The sequence below is a fragment of the Naegleria lovaniensis genome (assembly GCF_003324165.1).
Source record: "Naegleria lovaniensis strain ATCC 30569 chromosome Unknown tig022, whole genome shotgun sequence".
In the NCBI taxonomy this organism is placed as follows: domain Eukaryota; phylum Heterolobosea; class Eutetramitea; order Acrasida; family Naegleriidae; genus Naegleria; species Naegleria lovaniensis.
Window position 1 is genome coordinate 405298 of NW_025407844.1, and position 25064 is coordinate 430361.

The 25064-nt window shown below is 35.5% G+C and overlaps 11 protein-coding genes across 11 annotated transcripts; 3 read left to right on the forward strand and 8 right to left on the reverse strand.

Annotated features, from left to right (window-relative positions):
* Positions 1-459: 459 nt before the first annotated feature.
* Positions 460-6339, forward strand: C9374_004926 (uncharacterized protein; the record flags this gene model as incomplete). The annotated part of the gene is made up of 1 exon (XM_044694619.1): positions 460-6339. The coding sequence occupies one exon, from the start codon at positions 460-462 to the stop codon at positions 6337-6339; it is 5880 nt and encodes a 1959-aa protein (XP_044548638.1).
* A 150-nt stretch (positions 6340-6489) lies between these two features.
* On the reverse strand, positions 6490-6999 carry C9374_004927 (uncharacterized protein; the record flags this gene model as incomplete). Its single annotated transcript, XM_044694620.1, has 1 exon — positions 6490-6999. One exon carries the CDS (start codon positions 6997-6999, stop codon positions 6490-6492), a length of 510 nt encoding a protein of 169 aa, XP_044548639.1.
* A 60-nt stretch (positions 7000-7059) lies between these two features.
* Positions 7060-10257, reverse strand: C9374_004928 (uncharacterized protein; the record flags this gene model as incomplete). Its single annotated transcript, XM_044694621.1, has 1 exon — positions 7060-10257. The coding sequence occupies one exon, from the start codon at positions 10255-10257 to the stop codon at positions 7060-7062; it is 3198 nt and encodes a 1065-aa protein (XP_044548640.1).
* Positions 10258-10513: 256 nt separating this feature from the next.
* C9374_004929 (uncharacterized protein) lies at positions 10514-11107 on the reverse strand (the record flags this gene model as incomplete). The annotated part of the gene is made up of 1 exon (XM_044694622.1): positions 10514-11107. One exon carries the CDS (start codon positions 11105-11107, stop codon positions 10514-10516), a length of 594 nt encoding a protein of 197 aa, XP_044548641.1.
* Positions 11108-12426: 1319 nt separating this feature from the next.
* On the forward strand, positions 12427-14349 carry C9374_004930 (uncharacterized protein; the record flags this gene model as incomplete). The annotated part of the gene is made up of 3 exons (XM_044694624.1): positions 12427-12481; positions 12551-12654; positions 12793-14349. 3 exons carry the CDS (start codon positions 12427-12429, stop codon positions 14347-14349), a joined length of 1716 nt encoding a protein of 571 aa, XP_044548642.1.
* Positions 14350-14538: 189 nt separating this feature from the next.
* C9374_004931 (uncharacterized protein) lies at positions 14539-15129 on the reverse strand (the record flags this gene model as incomplete). The annotated part of the gene is made up of 1 exon (XM_044694625.1): positions 14539-15129. The coding sequence occupies one exon, from the start codon at positions 15127-15129 to the stop codon at positions 14539-14541; it is 591 nt and encodes a 196-aa protein (XP_044548643.1).
* Positions 15130-15264: 135 nt separating this feature from the next.
* On the reverse strand, positions 15265-17319 carry C9374_004932 (uncharacterized protein; the record flags this gene model as incomplete). The annotated part of the gene is made up of 1 exon (XM_044694626.1): positions 15265-17319. One exon carries the CDS (start codon positions 17317-17319, stop codon positions 15265-15267), a length of 2055 nt encoding a protein of 684 aa, XP_044548644.1.
* Positions 17320-18245: 926 nt separating this feature from the next.
* C9374_004933 (uncharacterized protein) lies at positions 18246-18498 on the reverse strand (the record flags this gene model as incomplete). Its single annotated transcript, XM_044694627.1, has 2 exons — positions 18246-18318; positions 18371-18498. 2 exons carry the CDS (start codon positions 18496-18498, stop codon positions 18246-18248), a joined length of 201 nt encoding a protein of 66 aa, XP_044548645.1.
* Positions 18499-18840: 342 nt separating this feature from the next.
* C9374_004934 (uncharacterized protein) lies at positions 18841-20688 on the forward strand (the record flags this gene model as incomplete). The annotated part of the gene is made up of 2 exons (XM_044694628.1): positions 18841-18974; positions 19125-20688. The coding sequence occupies 2 exons, from the start codon at positions 18841-18843 to the stop codon at positions 20686-20688; spliced, it is 1698 nt and encodes a 565-aa protein (XP_044548646.1).
* A 190-nt stretch (positions 20689-20878) lies between these two features.
* On the reverse strand, positions 20879-22227 carry C9374_004935 (uncharacterized protein; the record flags this gene model as incomplete). Its single annotated transcript, XM_044694629.1, has 2 exons — positions 20879-21341; positions 21623-22227. 2 exons carry the CDS (start codon positions 22225-22227, stop codon positions 20879-20881), a joined length of 1068 nt encoding a protein of 355 aa, XP_044548647.1.
* Positions 22228-22714: 487 nt separating this feature from the next.
* Positions 22715-24857, reverse strand: C9374_004936 (uncharacterized protein; the record flags this gene model as incomplete). The annotated part of the gene is made up of 2 exons (XM_044694630.1): positions 22715-23127; positions 23258-24857. 2 exons carry the CDS (start codon positions 24855-24857, stop codon positions 22715-22717), a joined length of 2013 nt encoding a protein of 670 aa, XP_044548648.1.
* Positions 24858-25064: the final 207 nt, after the last annotated feature.

Genomic DNA, 25064 nt, shown 5'->3' on the forward strand with positions numbered 1-25064 from the left:
TCATCTTTGGTCCAAAGGATTTTCAATTATAAATAAGGACACGCATTGTGAAAAATATCTTTGGCTTTCATCATCCTCCTCACCCATCATCCATTCACACATTTTGAAGCAAACAAGTCATGTGTCACTCGATACTCGTCATTTTTTATTGAGTGCTCACTCAAAAGCCACCCGTCCATCACCATTCTCTCTGGAGCATCACCAATCAAATTTTTTATTCACATCATCAAAAAAAAGAGACAACACTTGTATTTACACACGTATCCCAAACTCCTACTACTACTCGTGTCTAATACATTGTTTTCACATTCTCCCCACTACCACAGAATCATTAGTAGTCGTAGTTGAACACAACACTACAACCATTTCTATTATTATTATCACTCTTGTGTTTTTTGAACATCACACTATTATTATCAAGACTCTTGAACATACACCATAACAACACACCTTTCCAAAATGAGTGAAGATCAAATTCTTGACCCAAGCACACAAGGAGCTGGTGATGAATCAGCAAGAAGAAGAAGAGCTCGTGGTGGTGCTGGTGCTTCTGGAGCTAGTGGTGCTGCAGGATCCAAAACCTCATCCTCTGCCAATTTGTTTACTAAACTCGTCGATGCTCAATCCGATGAATCGAACTGGAAAGTCAGTGGTGCCAATTTCATGTGGGTTCCATGTTCGAGTGTGGAAGAAGGTAAAGCCTTTGAAGTTGGAGAAATCAAGGAACGTAAAGGAAAGGAAATTGTGGTTGAGACTGAATCTGGTGATAAGAAAACATTCCCAATTGAAGAAGTCTTTCCAATGAATCCTCCAAAATTGACTGGTATTGAAGATATGGCTCGATTGTCTCACTTGAATGAACCTTCTGTTCTCTTCAACTTGAAGAAGCGTTACGATAATGACAAGATTTATACATATTCAGGCTTGTTCTTGGTTGCTGTCAATCCCTACAAGAATTTGCCAATCTATACTGATGAAGTCATCAAAAAGCATCAAGGAAAGCGTAGAGAAGATGCTGAACCACACGTTTTCACTGTTTCTGATGTTGCCTATAGACAAATGTTACAAAATCAACTCAATCAATCCATGTTGGTCACTGGTGAATCTGGTGCTGGTAAAACTGAGAACACGAAAAAGATCATTCAATACCTCACCTCTACAGCTGGTTCTTCTCATGGTGCTGGTAAATTGGAACAACAATTGTTGCAAACCAATCCCTTGTTAGAAGCTTTTGGTAACGCCAAGACGATTCGTAACAACAACTCTTCTCGTTTCGGTAAATTCATTGAAGTTGATTTCAATGTGAGTGGTTACATTGCTGGTACCAAGATTCAACACTACTTGTTAGAGACAACTCGTGTCGTTGCTCAGGCTCCTGATGAACGTAACTTCCACTTCTTTTATCAAATCTTGTCTGATGCTCAATCTCGTAACAAGTATCACTTACAAAATGTGAATCAATACCATTATGTGAATCAATCGGGATGTACCAGTGTCGTTGGTATCAATGATGCTCAAGAATTCCAAGAAACTCTCAAATCCATGCGTATCATTGGTATCTCCGAAGAGGACATTGATGCCACTTGTAGAATGGTCGCCTCCATTCTCCATTTAGGTAACTGTAAATTCGTGAATGATGAGAATGATTTGAGTATGTTGCCTGATCGTTCTCCTCTCAACACTGCTGCCGAATTGTTGGGTGTCGATAGTGATGGTTTGGCTAAGGGTTTCATGAAGCCTAACATTGTAACTCCAACAGATATCATTGAAACTCACGTCAATGTGGCTCAAGCTGGTTTCAATCGTAATGCTCTCGTGAAGAGTATGTACAATCGATTGTTTGATTGGTTGGTCCGTTCCATCAATCAATCCCTGACCTCCAAAGAGAAGATTAAGAACTTTATTGGTGTGTTGGATATTGCTGGTTTTGAAATCTTTGAATTGAACAGCTTTGAACAATTGTGTATCAACTATACCAATGAGAAACTTCAACAATTCTTCAATCACCACATGTTCAAGAAGGAACAAGAAGAATACTTGAAGGAAAAGATTGAATGGAAGTTCATTGACTTTGGTTTGGATTTACAACCTACCATTGATTTGATTGAGAAGCCTTTGGGTATTTTGGCTATTTTGGATCAACAGACTTTCATGGCTCAACAATCGGAGGAAGGTCTCGTTCGTGAAATCAACAAGAACCATGGTACTAAGAAACAATTCAAGACTTCTCGATTCAATGAGAAGGAGTTTGTTTTGAGTCACTATGCTGGTGATGTTCCATACAATGTCGTGTCTTGGTTTACCAAGAACGTTGACCCACTCAATGAAGACTGTAAGGGTGTCATGGCTGCTTCCGGTAACGCATTGATTCGCTCACTCTTTGATTTGCCAGGAGAACGACAAAAGGCTGCTGAGAAGAGAAGTGTTGGTTCTGCCCGTTTCAAGACTGTTGCAACCAATTATAAGAATCAATTGAAGGACTTGATGGGTCTCTTGGAATCGACTGAACCTCATTTTATTCGTTGTATCAAGCCTAACAATTTGCAAAAGCCTGGTATCATTGATGATCGATTGGTGTTGCATCAATTGAAATGTAACGGTGTCTTGGAAGGTATCAGAATTGCTCGAAAGGGTTATCCAGGTAGAATTCCATATGCTGACTTTGTCAAGAGATACGACTTGTTGGTTGAAGATAAACGTGCCTTGGAACAACAACCCAATCTCCGTGGAAAGGCTCAAGTCATTTTGGATACCATCAAATTCGAAGAGACTACTCAATACAAATTGGGTGCTACCAAAGTCTTCTTGAAGGCCTCACAAGAAGCCTTGATTGAAGAGTACAGAGAAGCTCAAATCTCCAAGATTATTGGTGTGGCTCAAGCTGCTGCATTGGCTGCCTATGAACGAGTTGCCTATAAGAAGTTACAAGGTCGTTTGATTTCCATCAAATTGATTCAACGTAACTTTAGAGCCTATTTAAAGTTAAAGAATTGGGGTTGGTGGAATTTGATCAATTTGGCTCGTCCATACCTCAAGGAATTCTCAAGCGAACAAGTCACAAAGAAACTCAAAGAAGAATTCGAACAAATCAAGAAGGATTTGGAAGGAGAACGAGATTCCAAGAAGAAACTTGAAATTGAGAAGAATGCTTTGGAGCAATCTCGTAAAAAGTTGATTGATGATTTGGAGGAACAACGTAACAGAATGGATGCCATGAACAATGCTTTGAATCAATTAGAGAAGGAGTTACGTGATCGAAAGAATGAAATTGATCGATTGCATCATGACTGTGATGATAAGGACTCTGAATTGACTCGTAACACTCAATCATTGGCTGCTTTGAATTCCAATATTAAGAAATTGGAAGAACAAATCCGTGATTTGAAGGGTGAGGTTGATCAACGTGAAAAGATTATCAAGAGTAAGGGAAGTGATCTCCAAAATAAGGATTTGGAAATTGAGACCATGAATAAGAAGTCCAAAGATTTGGAGAAGAGAATTGCTGACTTGGAGAATACTTTGGCTGATGCTAGAAATGACATTAATAACAAGTCGAATGAAGTCTCTCGTCTCCAAATGGAATTGAGTGATCAAGGCATTCAGTTGGAGAATGAGATCAACTCTCGTAAAGCTCGTGAAGAAGACTTGAAGAAACGAGAAAAGGAAATCAAGGATCTCAAAAAGGAACTCACCGATTCCCAATTAGGTGCTGACCAATTGGACACCGAATTGAAGAAGAGCAAGAAGGAGAAGCAATTGTTGGAAGAAGATTTGGACAAGCAAAAGAAAGCCGCTGATCAATTGCAAAGAAAGTTGACTGCCAGTGAACAACAAGGTGCCAATCTCTCCAATCAACTCGATGAAGAGACTAGAAAGAGACAAGCTGCTGAGAATAAGAATCGTTCATTGCAATCAGATCTCGACAATGCTTCCTCCAAATTGAATGATATGGAAAATACTTTGCATGATCGTGATGATTTAATTTCTCAACTTCAAGCTGAGATTAACAAGTTGAAACAACGAATTTCTGACTTGGAATCTGAAAATCAAAAGTTACAAGAACGTAACAAGGATTTGGAACGCGAGTTGAATGACACTCGTTTCAGAATGGAAGAAGAACTCAAGAATAAGAATTCTGAAATTGATCGATTGAAGAAACTCTCTGAATCTTCCAAAGATGAACTCACTATGCAACTCAACAAGACCAATGATGAAAAGAATGATTTGACCAACAAGTTGAAGAAGGCTGAAAAGGATTTGAAGAACCTAAAGAAGAGCAAGGATGACTTGCAAGCTGAGAAGGATGACTCGGATAATCGTATTCGTAAACTCGAACAAGATTTGAGAGAGAAGGAACAAGCTGCTGAGAATTTGGCCAAGAGAATTTCCGATTTGGAGAATGAGGCTCGCACTCGTGACGCACAAAAGAAATCTACCGAAATGGAACTTGCTTCCGTCAAGGATGATTTGAATCGTACCAAACAACGTGCTGAACAATTACAAAGTGATTTGGACGCTCAACGTGAACGTGCCAATGAATTGGAGAATTTATTGTCAGACACTGAGGGTGGTAAGAACCAATTAGACTCTCAATTCAAACAACTGCAATCAGATTTGCAAAATGAACGTAACAATTTGCAAAAGATGAAGAGTGATAATGAAAGACTTCAACGAGAATTGGATGAATTGAAGAGGGCTCTCTCCGATAAGCAAAATGAATCTTCTTCTCTCGATTCCAAGGTCAAGACATTGGAAGATAAGATTCGTGAATTGACTGCTCTCTTGGAAACTGAACGTTCTTCAAAGACTGATTTGGATAAGAAGAGATCCAAGATGGATAAGGAAGTCAAACGATTGGCTCAACAATTGCAAGAGACTGAACAAGCCTTGAAGGGAGAGACTCAAAAGAAGAATGATGCTGATAATCGTGTCAAGCAGTTAGAGGGTGAAGTGAATAACTTGAAGAGTGAACGTGATCGATTGAATAAGGATTTGAACAATCAAAGCGGTGATGTCAATGGTCTCAAGAGACAATTAGATGAGAGCAATAACTTGGTTGCCAAATTGAAGGCTGAAATTCAAAAACTTCAAAAGGACCTTTCAGATCATCATGGCGATCGTGATGAAGCTGAAGAACAATTGCAAGCTTTGAGAAAGCAAATTCAAGAATTGACTTCTCGTCTCGCTGATGCCAACAATAGAACTCAACAAGAAGCCTCTTCCCGCCAATCCTTAGAGTCCGACAACAACCGTTTGAAGAGTGAAGTGGCTCGATTGCGCGACGATTTACAAAACGAGAATCGTAAACTCAAACAAGAAATTGAACGAGTGCAATCGGAGAGTGAGAATGAAAAGAGTGAATTATTGGCTCAATTACAAAAACTTCAAGAAGCATACAGCGAAGTGAAGGATGAATTGAAGGATCTCTCTAAGAATGCCTCTCGTGGTGGCGGAGTTGTTGGTGGAGTCGATTCTGCTGAAGTTGAAAAATTGAGACGTGAATACGAATTGCAATTGGCTCAATTGAAGGCTCGCGTGGAAGAAGTCACTCAACAACGTGTCGAAGTTGAGAATAAGAAGAGAAGTGTTGAGATGGATTTGACTGAAGTCAAGACTCGTCTTCAAACTGAAGAACGACTTCGTAAGAAGGTTGAACAACAAAAGAAGAGTGTTGAAATGGAATGCGATGAATTGAGAGAATTGGCTGAGGAAGCTGAAGACTTGCGTGATGAGTTGAATCGCACCAAATTAGAACAACAAGGTTTGGTTCAACAATTGAGACAAGATTTACTTCAAGAACGTCATTCACGTGCCAGTGCTGAAGAAGCTTCTTCTCGTCAAAAACGTGAAATTGAAGAATTACAACAAGATTTGGAACAAGAAAGATCCAAATTAGATGAAGCTGCTCGTCGATTGAAGCAACAATATGAGAATGAGATTTTGGATTTGAACAACCAAATTGCTCAAGCCAAGAAGGAACGTTCTGCTGCTTCAAGAGATATGAAGAAGGCTGATCGTGATTTACGTGAATATCAACGTAGATTCCAAGAAGAGGCTCGTGCCAAGCAAGATTTGGAACAACGATTGACAAAGGTTGAACGTGAGAACAAGTTGTTGCAATCTCAATCTCAATCAGATGCTTCTAAATATCAAAAATCTGAACAAGATAAGCAAAGATTGGAAGCTGAGAATCGTCAACAAAAGGACAAGATCTTGGAATTGCAAGATGATTTGGAAAAGTTGAGACAACAAGTCAACTCTGAGAGAAAGAAGACTCAACGTATTGCTAGAAAGGCATCTCCATTCAATGCAGGTGAATTGATCGATGATCTCCAATAAGTGTATGAATTGTTTTTATAAAGTTTAAATTATTTAGAAATGATTCGAATGAGTCTTCATTTTCACACGATTAGTCTCATCGCCTGTTTCCGTTGGTACGCCTACTAGGTGCAAGAAAATTCGTTCACACACCCTCAAAACTGTGTGAAATTACGATTCATTTTCCTTATTTTTATTATTCCTATTGTCAAATACATCTTTCATTAAGCCATAGCTCGTTATTTTACAGGTGTAATACAGTTGTGCAATGAAATGAACAAATGGAACTGAACACACTGCAAACACTCCACCCGTCGCTAGAGAGATGAGACCGACACTAGTTTTTGCCCATAATTTTCTATGGTTGTTATTATTTCCAATTAATTTTGTAATCCATTCTTTAGGTGGAGATGAAGATTCTGATGGTTCTACCAATTTAACACCAAATAATTGATGAAAGTGATTATTAAATGCATAATATCCAGAAACAAATCCGAAAATTGCACCTCCTATCCGAATTCCTGAATTTAACACATCTGGTACAATAGGAAGAGTGGATGATTTAATTGCTTGTTTTGTGTAAAAGAATGAATCTTGTTTTGTAGATGAAGAGGATGGAGTTGAAGAGGAGGGAGTTGTGGTTGTCCCATCGGAACTGGTCTTTGGTTGTTGTTTAAGCATTTTTTATGACTGACTGAATCTTGTTGTTGCTGCGGTGGCATGGAACAGAAAGCAATGTTATTACGTTTGATCATCAAAACTTTCATGACATGGATACTCGTCTTCATTGGGAAGAGTAGTAATAGATTTAAGTTGAATCGATGATACTTGGTTCAACACTTCGTCTGTTTCAACCATTTCATCATCATCGATCAAATTCTCTCGATGAATTCGTCTTGACACATCTTGTATCAGTAACGGTATGGTACCATCCTCTTGAATCGACTGCGCCACTAGAGGTGCTTCATCTTCATAGTTTTGATCGTTTTTGGTTCCCAAATCCATGGATCGTGTGGAGGTACCAGTACTACTACTCAAAGCTGCTGCACTTGTTGTTGGTGTCGTCGATGAAAGTGTCAAAGCAGCAGCACCACCACTCGTACTTGAGGGAGTAATGATACCACTACTGCCACTACCACTACTAATGGATTTCGAGGTACCCGATTCAGAGAGTGGTAGTTGAAGTTGTCCATTGTGTTCATGCAAATTGGCATCATTAATTGTTGTTACTTGTGAATTGTGAGAGGTGGTGGTTGGCATCGTACCATCGTTGGATGCAACATTCGGAGAATGAGAGCTTGTAACCTGACAAGCTTCACTCAACTCTTTTCTTCTTGATGATGAAGGTTGACTCGAGGGTCTTGGAGATGTTTTCACAACGACCACTGGATGAATGTGTTGAGACAAAGTTCCATCCAAAGTTGTTTGTTTCATGACTTCAAGAATTTCATCCAATCGTAACATTTGACCATTCTTACACATTTCTTGCATACTTTTGTAATTAAATTCAGTTTGTTCTCGAATGTATTTGGAATCTTCAGGTTTAAAATCAAATAATAGAGAAAAGAGAGGCATGACAATGAATTCCATAAATCCAGTTTGACATTTTGGAACATTTTGATTATTTCTATCCATAAATGGTGAAATATCAATGTTCAATTCTCGTTCTCGATCACCTTGATTATAAAATTCATTCATAATTCGATCTAACCATTGTCCATACACTGGAAATCGCTTGGTTGGATTACTCACATCTGCACATTTGATCAATACTTTGAGTAATGCTAATAAACATTCTTTCCTTTCAATGGTGAATTTTTCATGATTGAATATATCATTGGATTTCATTTGACCAACGATTAAAAAGTGTTGACTAATATCAGTTGCAAGTATCATTTCAACAATTAATTCTCTGAGATATTCAAATTGATGATTATTCATATTTACAAATAAATTTGTTTCTTCTTTGGATAATATTTTAAAGAGAGAGTAGCAGTGAAAGTTTTCTAAAATGGATCGATCATTAAACATGATTGCTCTTTCACTTCTTGTTTTCTTTTCAAATAAATTGGTCACTCCAGGATGACAGACATCATGAGCTAAACATGCAACCAGTAATGCTAGAATATCTAATGGATTTAAATGAAAATAGAGTTGAGAGGTGGTGTTTGTAGTAGATTGGATACTCTGTAAGATATTTTGAGAAGTGTTTGAAGATGGAGTTGGTGGTACTTGTTGTTGAGATTGACCCACTTCTACAGATTTCTCAGCAAATAAACTGTGGTAAAGACTAAACGCAGATTGAACAACATCTGTGGCATGACAATTGTTGTGGTAAGGATTATTCCTATATTGGGATTCAACATCTTTGAGAAAAGCCTTAATCGTTTTGACTGGAATATTTAAATTATTGGCCAAGTCATAGGTTTGAAATAAATATAAACATAAATAATACAGTGGTTCTCCTTTTGCAATCTTTTCAAATTTAAAAACATCAAAACTGTAATAACTCAAAGCATGTACTTTCAAATATTCTAAAATATCAAAAGGTAGTTCAATTAAATCTTCTTTTTGAGTAGTAACAGAAGATAAATCCAATGAAATACTTAAATTGGATTTCCTAGTTGCAACTGATCCCATTTCTCTCAATCGATTTGTAAATACAATTGCTTTTGTAAATGCTTTGACTTTCTTCTTCCAAGAGTAATCTGAAGAATCTTCAAGGAGTGTGGTTCCTTTCAACACTTCATCGGAAAGCCATTTTCTAGTTTCTTGATCATCACTCACAATCAAATCCTTTACACTCTCTCTCACATTCATGGAATGCACAGAAGCCTTACTGACCAATACTTCTGCTAATGAATCAGTGGTTGGTCGATTCATCGATTCGGTTAAGAGAGATTCAAGTCGAGCAATGAGATTTCTCACTTCTTCATTTTGATGATTTCTCAATTCGTTCACCAATTCTGATATTTGAGCATGATGTGATACTCCTGTACGAGGAGTGGATGCAGGAGAGGAATGAAGAGATCCAGGTGCAGACATGACATTGACTAAATCAAGAGATAATCGAGTAGGATCCTTGGAATGGATGGCAACGGTATGAGCTTTTTCATCATTGATGGATTTGGTACTCGTTTGTTTTTTAAAGTCATGAAGAAGTGTGAGACTTTCTTGTCTCTTTGTTTCCACATGTTTAGCACTTGATTGTTTCTTCATCATCATTTTTGAATGTTTAGTAATGAGCATGAACACATCTCGAATATTCACATCGACATTGTAGTAGAGAGGATACAATGGAATACTAATGGTCACTTGGGAATGTGAAGATGAAATGTCAGGTAATAATCGTTTGCTTAGAAGAATTGTATCTCGTTCTTGTGGCTCAAAGAATAAATCCATCGTTCTTATACAATGTTGAACACTATTAAGGTACAAGACATAGAAATGAACCGATTCGGAAGGCTCACCAGAGAATAATGAGTTCTTGTCTCGAATGACACTTTCAATATCTCGAATGTGGTAGTATAACTTGTCCATTCCATCCGTTAATATATACACTAGAATGTTTTTGTCTAGATTTGGATAGACACAAATGAGATATTCTCGATCGAGTACTTGTTGAGTATTGAAGGCGATCATATCGTTCATATTATTTTGAGCAAGGGCTTTCAATAACACATGTTGAGATTCAAGAGTATCTTTGGGTGTTCTTTCTAGTGAAACGTATCGGAGGGATTTTCCTTTTGGAATATTGACAATGGTAGAGTCTTCATTCGAGAGAGTGGAATTATGAGTTTGGCTCGTAGGATCGTTATTTTGAGCTGCTTGTTGAAACTTGCTCGGTTTTAAAGCCATCGGAGTGGAAACATTATCCTCTTCATGTAATGATCTTTTTTCAACATTGTGGGTGGTAGCACAACCTGCCGTGTTTCCCATCTTGCGGTTTCAAGGGGGTCGAGAACGGTTACTTTTTTTTTCGAAATGTAAGGGCGAAAGAATCGTAAAGAAACTGGGCGGGATAACTGATTCGCAGCCAAACTCGTTCAAGCACCAATTTGTGCATTACTTTAAAAAACACAGAAGACATGATGATTTATGAAATTCAAATTGGTGTTCTCGGATATCCATTTAATATATAATGATGACCACCACCACGAAACGCAATACAACACAACACACTCCTCCACCTCTATCATACATGATATGGACAATAAAACATTTTAATCTTCTCTCCAACATGTTTCGTCACAACAAAAATCAAATCATCCTTTTCAGGTGGAATGTGTTGTTTCAAATCTTCTTCACGATGAGAACTTGAACTTGTTGTATTGGTCAAGAAGGACACATCACCATTCCAAAAATGTTCTGAATGCATTCTCAATTCTTCAACCATAAAGGTTTGACTTGAAACAGAATTATTAAAATCAACTAAATTAATACCCAAGATGTGCATGGGATTGGATTTGTGAAATCTTTCTTCAATATGAAACCATGTGAATGGATGAAAAGGTAGAATTTCATCGTATTGTTGTTCATAATCATGACCTTCATTTTCTTTATAAAAGATGGAAATGTAGAAGGGTGTATTTGAATAATTGAAAAGATAGAGTGAGGAAATGTGTTGTGGTTTTGATTCTTGTTGTTGAACATTCGTAGTAGTTGTTGTTGAAGAAGAAGGCTCACTTTGCCACTCTTCAGGAGCTTCCACGGGAGAGGACGACGATTTCTTTAAATATTCTTCTTCTTCTACGAGGAAGAGTTTGCTTTGTGTGGAAGAGGTTGACATTGGAAAGAATACGTTTGTTTTTTGTGGTTAAAAAATTCAAAGATTTAAACACACCAATTTAGTATTAATCAAATAATTTCCTTTTAAATAAATTGGACATGTTGAGAAAAAAGACAAAATATTGAATCAGATGAATGGCTTGACACGCCAGAGATGAAATATTTCTCAAACATATTGAAGTGGCTCTGTGAGAGTGCTCAATTGATTCTTTCTAACCAGAACAAATGGTTGACATGCTTGCACAATAAGAATGCGATCAACGAAGAACAGGCTAAAAGCAAATATTACACGAGCTAGCTAAAGTACATCGTTTAGTTACATTCAAGGTATGCATGATTATGCAAAGTCGAACTATACAACAACCTTTGGTATGGATACTCAAGTAAAGCATTGTTTCTTGAATGTTTGATCAGTTCTTAAGAAAAAGTTAAAAGGCGCGAAAGGAGTGACGCAGTTAACGGGTTTCTATTTGCACTAAAAGTTGTCGGTATAGTCATCAAGAACGCTATTAGTAATGCTTTGAATGCTAATTTATGCCAATTACACCTTTCTTTCAATAGGCAATTTTAACATATTGATAATATGAACTTGAACTGTTATAAACATTGCACGGGAATGTTATTTCTCCTTACATTGGAACCAAATAGTACTAGAAATTTACAGTCCTTTATAATCGACAAGAACGATAACTGTGTATAATCGAAATGTTTTCACTTTCAACGCTCTTAGCGGTTTGTTTTCAAAAAGATCTAACAACATGTTAGTATATGTTACCGTAACATTAATGCCAATGGATCTTGAGTTGTCTAATGTACAAAGGTAAATGTCGGTAGTTGTTCCACTGCTATGTTCTTTCAAAATTTATAACACTGGGTTAGCAATTGCCTCTTGATGGTGTACTGTTGTATTTATTCAGAATAATAGCATTTGATGAAAAATAAGGAACACGGTTTAGTAACAATTTATTGAGAACCTTTTTGAAAAATTGTGGTGAATTGCAGATAAGAATATTCTTCATTTGTTTCTAAAGGGTAGTTCCAGTTTCTTCTCATAACTAGTATTCACCCAGTTTGAAAAATCACTATTCAAGTCAATTACAAATAAGCCAAGTTAATACACAAAGTGTAATGGGAGGGAAGCGAGCGTTGTTGGGAAGCTGCATATAATGAAATGGTATTAGTTTGCTATTTGGAGAGCTGTTTTGGTTGTGGATTTGTTGACATTTTGAAAAAATGGCGTTGAAAATCGCTTCCATCGGTGTTCATTGTCTTCTGAAATAATAGTTTTCGGAGATGAAATGCAGGCTAGTGAAGAAAAAAATGACTGATGAATCAAACACCCTCCCGTCCAGTCTAAACAATCAATTTTTTATTGGTAGGTGTTAAAGAGACGAGAGAGCTTGAATTCCATTGATGTATTTCGGAACACTCTATAATATCAAAGCTGTTCACTGTGGTGCTGGTTATCATTCTCATGCAAATACTAAAACCTATGAAAATATAATGAAACAAGCACTCGTACAAACAAGAAATCAATTCTTTCAAAATGTATGCATTGTTTTTTTATTCTCTATTCAAATATGAATTGATCATGAATTTTGAAAAATTATATGAATGGATAATTGAATAATATTTGAATTCAAAATGATCAAAACATGATATGGTAAATTCAATATGAAAACATAGTCCTCCTCTTCCTCCAATCCTTCTTCTAAAACAACATCGAGTAATCATGAATTCAACTCTACAATGGATCTCAATCAACAAATCAATGATTGTCTCTCTGCATGTTCCTATTGTATTTCCATTTTAGAAAATTCACCCTTCACGAATGCTGGATTTGGAAGTAATTTAAATAGAAATGGAACTGTTGAATGTGATGCATGTTTATGTTATTCTCATTATTATTTAAACAACACTCATTCTCCAACAATGGTAAATTTACACTGTTACTACTCTCAATTACATGCTTCATGTGGTGCCATTTATGGTGTTTATAATCCTATTTTAATGTGTCATACTCTCATTCAAGATATTTTAATGAATTCGAGTGGAATTTATACTCCTCATAGTCAGTTAGTGAAACCATTGTTTTTAAGTGGAAGAGGAGCATTGGAATATATTCAATTTAATAATAACAAGAGAAGAACAAATGAGAGTAGTCTATTGATGAAGAGTAGTCATCCAAGTAGTAGTAGTGGTAGTAGTAGTAGTAATAATCCAAGTAGTAGTAGTAATAATCCAACCATACTTGATGATCATAAGGTTTATGATAAGGAGAATCATTCATTGTTTAATAACAATAATAACATGTTGAATCGTTTGATTTATTGTCAAGATGACAATTTATTGAATGAATACATGGTCACTGAAAAATCTAAAATTGAATTTAACAAGTATAAGCATGTGTTAATGAATAATCCTAATCATACATTTAGTGGTAGTGGTAGTAATAGTACTGCTAGTAGTAGTAGTGGTAGTAACACTATTAACCAATATGATGAAAATAACAATGCAACAACAACAACATGGATGAATCACGGTTTAGTGATCTCGAACCATTCTCCCATCCATTCATCCTCCTCCACAAGTATGAACACCAATACTTCTCAATTCTATGACACTGTGGGTGCCATTGTTTATTCGAATGGTATTCTATGTAGTGGAGTGAGTAGTGGTGGAATTTTATTGAAATATCCTGGAAGAATTGGTGAAGCAGCTATTTATGGAAGTGGATGTTCCTCAGAGATGTATCATCATCATTCAAAGAATATTTATGGTGGTGGTGGTGGAATGAGTGATGAAAGTGATAGTGATCACGAAAATGATAGTGAACATGAAAGTGAACATGGTGAAAATAATCACACTCTCTCAACAACAACACTTCAATGTGCTCATAACTTTTCAGGAATTGGTGAAGATATCATGTTCAATCAAATGTCAAATCATTTAAATCTTGAATTATTTCATTTGAATCATACCATGGAACAAGCATTGAATTCTTTATTTCATTCATGTCCCAAATTAATGAATCCAAGAAAAATTGGATGTATGTCTTGTTTGGTGTATCATGATGATGACGAGACATCTGATCATTCATCCTTTTTAGAATTTGGATATGCCTTTAGTACAGAGAGTATGGGAATTGGATTTACTCATTCGAATACTAATCAATGCCATGTTGAAATTAAAAGAAGAAGAGGAGGAGATGAAAATGTTTCTGTCATGCCAATAAAATTATAAATGACAAGTTCAATGATCACTTGATGTCCATTCCATTCAATAATAAATGATAGTGTGAATGATATTGTTCTATAGACCCATACAATGATATTCATGATTTCATTCAATAATAGTGTGAATGATATTATTCTATAATACAATTTAGATCCATACTTCCTTTCACTCCTCTCTCTTATATTCTCAAAATGATTATTTTTGTCTTTTTAAATGTTCATGATATTGTGCTTTTGTAATGGGCAATCCTAAAATAACAAAATCATCAAAATTGTCATTTACATGTATTTTTGTATTTAACTCTTCATTCATATATTTAAATAATCGATTCATTGCATACGGATAGACTCCACCGCATATACCAGCCATACAGACATTAATAATTGCTAAAATAGGAATGGTCATAAAATATCTGCATCGGTAATTGGTTGTGATTGGTCTGATGAATCTACGACCTAACCGATTCACTGGATTGTAAAGTAAATAACTTGACGATGCACCACCAATCATAGAACCAATTGCAGTGAAATACTCAACGGATGGATTTCCTAATTTTATCAACAAATTTTCATCTTTAGAATTATTGTTCATTTGATTTTGAAGGGCTTGTTGTGGAAAGAGTTGTTTCACTTTGGATTCAAGAGTTTCCAATTCCATTACTTGTTTTGTGAGAAGATCAATGTGTTGTTGATAACGAGTATTCTTCTTTTCCTCTGTTGTGGGAGAGGGTGGAGATGAAGAAGTGGATGAAGAAGTGGATGAAGAAGTGGATGAAGAAGTGGACATTTTTTTTTAATTATGTTCATAACAATGGTTTGAATGAATAAAACATGAACATGTTATTTCTCATCATCAACTATATAGTCAACATCCTACAAATTCATCATCATCATTGAAAAGTTTATGATTCATTGAAAATAATTAAATTTCCAAATCTACAGGTTCATTCGATAAAGATAACATTCGATGTTTTTCATCCATTTCAACACCCAATGCAGTATCATTCTCAGCAGCACCACCCACACTTGAATCTTCATAGGTGGATACTGGTTCATACTTATTCACACTTTTCAAATTGCTTCTTCTTCTTCTTCTCAAATAGACAATAAATACAATCACTACAATAAAGAATACAATGAGAATGAAACTATAAATGACATAGAGGAATAGAGAAGAATTTTGAGAGACATTCCATAATGTCAAGTTATTGTTGGAAATTAATCCATTATTGTTGTTGTTGTGGTTACTACTACTACTACTACCACTAGATTGAGTATTACTGGTACTAGTACTGCCACTACTACTTCCAGATTGAATGTTACTACTACTACTACCACTATTATTTTGAGTATTACTATTAGTGGTACTGCCACTATTACTACTTGCAGAATTCGTTGGAGTAGTATTACTCTTTACATTATTTTGAGTATTCTTTTGATGATTGGATGAAGTGTCACGATTGGTTTCATCAATTTTTGGAGAAGTCTTAGAATCCTTCTTGGTTGAGTCATTGGATTCTGAAGAGGTAGTTGATGAGGATGAGGATGCATCATGCTTTTTGGAATCATTTTTCTTGTCCTTGTTTGAATTCTTCTTTGATTGGTTGTTTTTAAATGTCTCATCACTCTTTGAGAGTTTACTACTCGATGGTTTTTTCACTACTGGAGTTGCAGTTGGTGTTGTTGCAATAGTTTTTGAGACTGTAGTTTTATCATGATTGATTGGTTTTTTCACTACTGCTGGAGTACTTGTTTTTTCATTGCTATTCGTTCCAGTGATCTTGGTTGATGATTGTTGATCATTAGAGTGAGTTTTTGATGATGTTGGTTGTTGTTGTGGATTGATTTGAACATTGGATGTTGGTTGTTGTGGTTGTTGTGGTTGTGGATTGGATGTTGGTTGTTGTGGTTGTTGTGGATTGGTCTTTTCATTTGTGTTTGTGTCAGTCTTCTTGTCATGAACATTACCATTTTCGATAGGAGATGCTTGTTGTGATGATTTGTGCTCTGTTGAATCTTTGGTTGTTGACTGTTGTTCAAATTTCTTTAATTTTGCCATCAATTCAGCAATAAGAGCATCTTTTTGATTGTCATCCGAAGGGTTGAGAGGTTCAGTAGTAGTATCCTTATTATTGTTGTTGTTATTGTTGTCACTCTTTGATGTCTGTTGTTGTTGTTGTGGATTGGTTGGAGTAGTTGTAGTAGAAGTAGAAGTTGTTGTTGTTGTTGTTGATGAACCAACATTTTGAGAAGATTTTTCATTCTTATTTTCAGAATTATGAATGGCCAATTTTGTATCACTTTCAATAGAAGATCCTCCTTCAGGATTGGTGGTGGATTTGTCATTCTTGTTATTACTACTACTGATACTACTACTACTAGTACTACTGGATGGAATGGATTTGGTAGATTCAAAAGAAGATGATTTTGAGTTGTTGTTCTTCTTCGATTCGGAATTTGTTTGTCGTTCCTGTTGTTGTTGTTGTTTCAAATATTGATCATCTAAATCCTTATAATGTTTAATGATGGATTGAAAAGGAGAGGAATTTTTGGTGGATGGTGCACCATCACCAACCGCACGACGATCATTGATGCTTGATTCGATCGAAGAATCGGATTGTGTCATGTATGTTGTAGGTATAGGTGCACCACCATCCTTCTTCTTGTCATCATTATTCGTTGTGGGATTATTATTATTTGTATTACTATTTGCAATACTATTTGTATTACTATTTGTATTACTACTCGTAGCACTAGTTGCAAGAAGAGTGTCTTTCATATAATTATTTTCTGGATTGAGTGAACCCGTAATTTGAATATTATCATCATCATCACTTGCTTCATAGAGATTGTCATGATGTGAAGAGGAATCTAACAATGCTGTGGATAATGTTGTTGGTTCATGATCAGAAGAATGAATGATCGTTATTGGATTGGAAAAGCTATGATTGTCATGAATCGCAGAGACGAATGACATACAATGATGCATCATCGTGATGAAGACGATCATGAATACGGTTAATACAAACAAGTTGTCGTTGCTTGAATGGCAATGACCACGACCACGACGACGACGACCATATAACCAGTGGTTGTATTTCGGAGGAGTGGTCATGATACTGGAGAGAGGTTGAATTCTGGTTTCAATTTTTTGCAGTTGGTTTTCATGAAGATCCTCTAGATTTTACACTTTCACTACGCTAGAAAAAAAAACAACCAACGAAATAAACAGATAACAAGAGCGTTCGTCTTCATGATCGAAAGATTTTAATATATTTCCAATCCTGTGGATGTTACTGGGGTATATGACCAAGTACCATCGATAATCAATAAATTGTCTTCTCCGTTTAATGTGGTCGAGAATGGTTCATTCACAAATGATCACAACAATAAATGAGACTTTATTCAATATTTGGCGTTAAATGTCCTGTTCCGCTTGGACAGCATTTCCGCCAGGAACTGATCGTTGGAGTTTGTCCCCCAAACACAACAACAAAAGTCACAATTTAAAAGAGCAAAAACGGCGTTTATTAAAGAGTACACGGGCCTTAGTTATGTTCCGTCATTTTGTTATGTTGGATGCAAAGTAGAGATGATGGAAAGTCGCTGGTAGTGACAATAGTGAACGTTTGACAAGCCGTCCTATTAAGGGTAAATTGAAAAAGAACATTTGCCATTTGTAACACCGACAGATGAAATGCAAAACATTTTCACTACAATCCTCCAAAACAATGTTGTTTTGTTGATGATATGCTCGTCCCTGGTAGTGACTGGTAAAATCCCGAGGAGATGGTGCGTCAACTCAAACGTGTAAGTTGTAGTTGTACTATGGAGAGGGATACATTAAATTGTTCCCTCACATCCTTGTCACGTCAATTACAACAAGATGAAAGCATCAATTTATTATTCAGAGATTGATTTAGTAAGAGGAACATTGGGGAAAGGTAAAGGTTTGTTGGTCTTGTTTGCAAAATAACTATCATGCCAATAATTTGCATAAAAACATTTAGCATACCATAGTTACTTACTTGGCACTCCATTGAACGAGATTAGAGGGAGACGCTCGAATAGCATCCTTGGTATATTGTTTAATGACTTCTCCAAGATCGGATGGGATTTTAATTTGTTCAGCCGAATATAAAACTTGATTGTCCATTTCTTATGAATGTATGATTACTAATATTGATCTTATTTTGAAGAAATACTAGATCTCGGAGGATTTGAACAATCGAGGTTCAAACGATTTGACTCAAGTGATCACTTTTTTTCTTTCTTGAAAACTGTAGTTTTTTAATTTTGGATGGTTTTGTGCAGGTTGGCGGGATTTGTAACAATTCTAAATTTCTTTAAAAAAATTATCATCACTCACATGGATGGTTCTCATGTGAACATCTCGGAAGATTTCTAAATTTCACCAATAATTTCTAATCACCTCATGGATGTATGAATAATTATCCGCCATTCATAACAACATTAATCACTCAATACCTTTTCCAAAATGGAAATTTATAAATTAAATGCATCTCTTAATTGGGATTCCTATGAAGACACACATCCATGGGATTTAGATTATGCTACCTTTGATGTATCTATGAGATTATATCCCACTCATTCGATACAACTACCAATCAAGTGAGTTTTTTAAAAATAATCATCATTTAAATTTTTAATGACTATTTATTGAATCCTCTTTTAATTCATCAAAAATTTATTGAATAATATACATATTAATTCATCAAAAATTTATTTCATCAACATTTTACTCTCTATTGAACATTATAGTTTCATACAATTAGATAAAAAGATTGGATATTCTATTGGTGCTGAATATTTTTATGATTTATATCAAACGAGTCATCAAAATTCTCATTTTCTTTACAATGATGATGATGTTGAAGAAATGCAAAGAGAACAAGAAGAAGAATATAATCAATATACAAGTTTTTATAATGCAACGTTTCAACAAGAGAATCATCAATCATCAGAAACTGGACCACATTCAACACAACACAATGATCATTCAGATTTTAATACAAGTCGAGATCGAGAATTTTATCAATACAAGATTTATGAAGAAAAGAATGAAAAGACGAGTAGTAATGAAAATGAATCATTGAATCATCATTCAGTATTGAAGAAACATTACTTGAATCAGTTTTTAAAAAAATTATTTAATTTTTTAGATATGAAATATATTTATGGAATTTTGAAATGTCATTTACATCGACCTTATCCTACTCAAACTCATTCTAAAACTCAATTATATTTAATTATTATGAATTATCTGAGTTGTATCTTTGGAAAATATAAATTCTCTACTAATTTTGGATATCATATGAAAATGAAAGATTTAATTACTAAAATCATGTTAAGAAGGAAATTCTATATTCCATACTTGGAAAGACAATTATATCTCTCAGCAAGTGTGATGAATTTTCATAACTTGGAAAAATTACTATATGGAGTATCTGCATCTATTAAAGGTTATTCGTTACAAGTGAGATCAAACGCATTAGATTTATGGTCTTATTTGAATATATCTTTAACCAAGAGAGGATTATTATGGTCTCCTTTTACACAATCTTCTCAATCCCTATTTTTACAAAAATGGAAAGAACATTATGAAAATCAACAAGTATTTTCTACTGTGGAATTACCTCCACCTCCAAAAATAGATTCAGAATTGTATCCTGAATTGAGAATACTTGATGATAAAACTTCTAGGTTCAACAATATGCACACCATAATTGTGGTCATGAACAAGTTTAGAAATGTTCTCGTTCAAATTTCAAAGATTTTGAGATACTTGATTGATTTACAAGTAGCAACAGCAGAGACCACTCTGAAAGGATTATTTTCTTCACCCAACAATGATAAAACATCATCTAATAGAGTTGCAGTGAAGTCTATCTATCATTATATTTCGAGCAAATTTTATGAGCAATTATATTTATTTAGTGTTGGATTGAGATCGAGATGGTCGATCGAGTATTGCACAGAAGAAGAACCACTCGAGAATGGACAAGATGAAAACATTACTGCTGTGAAACGAGCTCCAAAACAGCACAAAACTATTAGAATACCTATTGAATTAGATTGGGGATGTGAATGGTTTAGACTTTGGTGTTTTGTCGATTTGGTGATTATTGACATTGACGAATTTGTCAAGTATTGGTGGAACCGATTGCTCAACCTTAAGAATACAGCTCGAACAGCGCACTCTCTTTCAGATATTTGGCGATTTAGCACCATTACATTCTGTGTCACATTATTGGATGTATATACCTTGTTTTCAAAGACTTGGCAATTGGCTCAATTACTTGGCAAAAAGACGGCTGTGCCTTAACAAAAGCGGACTGCAAAAGTTCTAACAAGTTTAATAATCAGTTTATTTGAAATAATACAAGATCATGACAATGGAGGTGCATTAGAATAGGAGGTTAGAGAGGAGAGTAGTAGGATCGGTGAACAAGTTGCAGCAATGATAGTGGATTGAACATTAGTGATCATAGAACGTTATCATTACATGTTGGATTCTAAAATCCTTCAAACAATGCTTGAACATCAGAACTTAATTGTTGGTTAGGTGATCCAGTGTGGTGAATACAATGATCACTTGATTCAGGATATGTTTCAAAGTATCTAGAATCTCCAGCAAAGCTGATCTTGACAGGAATTGGCGATGCAATTTGTCTATTGTAAAGTTCATCCCAATCCACACCCTTAAACCATTTATGTTCCTTAATATCTGCTGCTCCTGCTTTCAAGTTACCCAATCGTTTCATCTTGTCGGTTGTTAATAAGCGTTTAATCAAATCTCTTGCCATTGGATCCATGAATCGAGGGAATTCAACCTTTCCTTGAAGAATCTTTTCATAAATCTTGAAGGGTGAATCATCAAAGAATGGTGGATAACCCACAAGCATTTCATAGATCAAGATACCTAAAGCCCACCAATCGACTGCTTTACCATGTCCTTTCGATTGAATAATTTCAGGTCTGTTGAAAAAGAGTTCATCCGAGTACACAAGGATGATGATTGTTCAACCATGGCGTGTTGATTGATCCATGATGGAATGTATTTATAGGTTCAATACACACGCCATGGAATGTATATGTATCATGGCATGTGTATACAACAATAGAGTATTCAACAATATCATGTCAGGTATGATGATGTTATATATATCGGTATACAATAGATGTTGTATAATTGGATGATTAAGCAAGCACACAACACAGTAAGGACAACATTTAAAAAACATAATTCAAATACATACGCTAAATATTCAGGTGTACCACACAAGGTCCACGTTCTATCTAAAACCTTCTTGGCAAATCCAAAATCAGTAATTTTTACATGTCCTTCATTATCTAACAATATATTCTCAGGTTTCAAATCACGATACACAATATTCTTTGAATGCAAATATTCCATTGCAAGAATAATTTCAGCTGCATAGAACTTGGCAACATCATTTGGGAATTTACCAACACGTCTTAAATGAGAAAATAATTCTCCACCACACACATATTCCATAATCATGAATAAATAATTCTCATCTTGGAATGTTCTATAGAGCCTAACAATGAATGGATGATCTACCTGAGAAAGAATGTTCTTCTCACTAATTATGTGTTCTACTTGTTTCATTCGAATGACATCATACTTTTTGATAATTTTCATTGCATAGTATTGTTGAGTAAATTTATGTTTCACGAGCCTCACACTTCCAAAGGTACCTGTACCAATAATCTCTAGCAATTCAAAATCTGATATTTTCCATTGTGATGGATCGAGATGTGAGGAGGCATCATTTTGTCCGAATTTGAAAGATTGAAGACGAGAATCATCATATTCGGTTGTGAAGGTGTTGTTCATCATGGTGTGTTGGGAGTTATTGTTGGTAGTAGTTGAAGAAATTGTTGTTGTTCTAGGTGGAAGTTGGTTGATGAGTTATAATAAAAATTTTGAAAAACTATTGTATGCGAGAAAGTGCGGAATACAACGGAATCTTGTATCTTGATGCGAAGGGATGATGATGAATTCCACCAATCACAATGATGATGGTATCGTTATTGTTGTTGTTGTAGTTGTTGTTGAAGAGTATAGTGTTGGAAATCTCTCAAAGCCTTTTAATGCCACAACAACACAAGAGGAAAGTGGGCGTGCTCGAATTGGCGGCAATATTTTTTTGGTCCTGACAAAACTTGAGTATTAAGGCCCATTTGGTGATTTCCATCTCTGGTCATACTGGACGCGAGAGATGTTGGGGTCTCTGAAGGTGAAGAGATAAGGTGCACTAGAAGAGAACAGGAGACTCTTGGTTCAAATGATACTATTGAAACGTGTTGATTTTATCGAGAGTGTATCATTGATTTGCTAGTGATGTTTCTTGTTGTAATTTACGTAAATCATTGAAAAGACGCAGCGCTTGAACTCTCTTTTCAGTTCCTCTTATTCTTGGAGGTGAGGTTGCCTCTCGAATTCTCTCACAAACAAAGACTTGATAATTCTTTAAAGAATTAATTTGTCGATTCTTTCGTTCCATTGCATCTGTCAAGTATTTCAATTGATCCTTAATAAAATCAAGATTACTCTCTGGATCTGCCATTTTGTTTAAATAAATCTTGTATTGTTCTTGGAATTGTTGATATTCTGCTTCTAATTGAACAATACAATCTTTCACTTCATCTCCATTATTACAAGCATCAACTTCTTTGATTAATTGTACATGTTCTTTATCTTGACTGTGTTCATTTGCACCATAATAATTGGTTTGATCTATATATTTCATTTCAATATATATAAGATAATGCATACAAAGGTATATAAAGTGTGAAAATGCACACACAAAGGAAAATATATATTGTAAAAATATTTAGAAAGAGATGTTACATGTCATTGTACTTACCCTTTTTCCCTACTCCTAGTGTTGTGCTTAGTAAATTTTGAGCTTGTCCAGCAATGTGATAGGTCCTAGAGTCGCTTTTAAAGCTGTTTGGAAGAAATGGAGGTGTTAAATTATTATTGGACTTTTTAAGGCGTTCATGAATGGTCTTATTGGCTGATAATTTTGATAACACATTTCCAGAGGTGGATGACATTAACATATTTGGTACTTGTTGTTGTTGCACTTGAGGTATTTGTGGGTTTGAACATGACACAGTCACACCCTTCTTTGGAATTTCTCTCTTCTTTTTCTTTGAAACTAGAGTAGGTTGTAGATATCCTGCTGATTTTGGTCTTGATTGTTTCTTCTTCTTCTTGTCACCTGTTGGAGAGAGTGGTGGTTGATGAGGTGGAGGACTTGACGATGGAATGGGTTGAAAAGCGTTTGGTTGCATCGTCGTACCATGACTTGCTTCATGATTCATCATGGTTTGACTCACAAATTGTTGATGAAGATCAATCATTTCTTTCAAAGCAGCATCTAATTCCTTTCTCTCAGATTCAGCTCTGTCTTTTCTTCGATGCATTTTCACGAGATTGGATTGTAACTCTTCAATCTTGTTCGAAGATTGTTCATACAAAGTGTTTAACCTAGAATGACTTTCTCTTAAATCTAGCAAGTCTTTTTCGAGTTGATTTGATTTTCGTTCCAATTCAAGTGTTCGTTGTTGAGACTTGTTATTGGCAAGAGTGAGATCTCTTCTTGCTTCCTTTGTAGATTCTAATTCTTTTTCATTTTCTGAGAGTTTTTCAGTCACTTTTCTCAACTCATTTCTTGTAATTTCTAATTGATCTTTGTACGAGTCTCTTTCACTCTCCAATTTCATCTTCATTGAGAATATTTCATGTTCATATCTATTTCTTTGTTCTACTTTTTCTCTCTCGAGTTCATCATTCTTGGTTTGTAGAGTTTTAATCTTATCTTGAAGTGATTGCAATGCTGAGAGTATTGCCTTACTATTCGTAGTGGATGCATTCAAATCAACTTGAACATTGGGAGATGGCACTGTTGGATTTAATATAGTACTTGCAGTAGTGGTAGTACTTGAAGAGACACTGTTCATTCCTCCTCGTTTCGAAGACGACAATGAAGAAGATGAGATGGAGTCCATATTGCTATTAAGTTTGGATGTGAGTGAAGAATCATTTCCTTTTGATTGCAGCGAAGAATCAGCATAATGATGAAAATGACGATGAATATGATGTTGTCCCTTCTCCAAAGTATTGTTACTTGAAAATACATTGTTGGAAGTGGTATGATTCTTGCTCGAAGGCTTCTTTGGAGATGATCCCTTATTGATGTCATACGGAGTAGTCGTCGATGACGATATCGTAAACGATGAATTGCTTGAATAACCAGAGTCATCCAAGGCGCTTCCTGATCGATGAGTGGTCGTTAAATGACTGGTCGAAGTGTTGGCTGCATAATTGTTTTCAATTTCTGAATCGAGAGAGCTTGAGGATGTTGTAGTATAACTTTCATCATCACTGCTCTCAACGCTTGTTCCTCGTTTAACTTTCATCAATGATTTCTTTGCCTCGCTGTCTTGGGACGACGGCATGATAGGGTTGTAGCCTCAAATTTTTTTTTAAATGTAAACAGTTTACATTTGGCGGTATTGTTTTGCATGGCGGTTTCATTGATGTCTCGTAACGGCTGCCCAGGTGCAGTAAAAATACTTATCGAGCTCAACAACAATATTCTCGAACCAACCAATGACAACAATAGGCAACAATTGAGACAAGTGTTCTTGAACGTTGCTTACAAG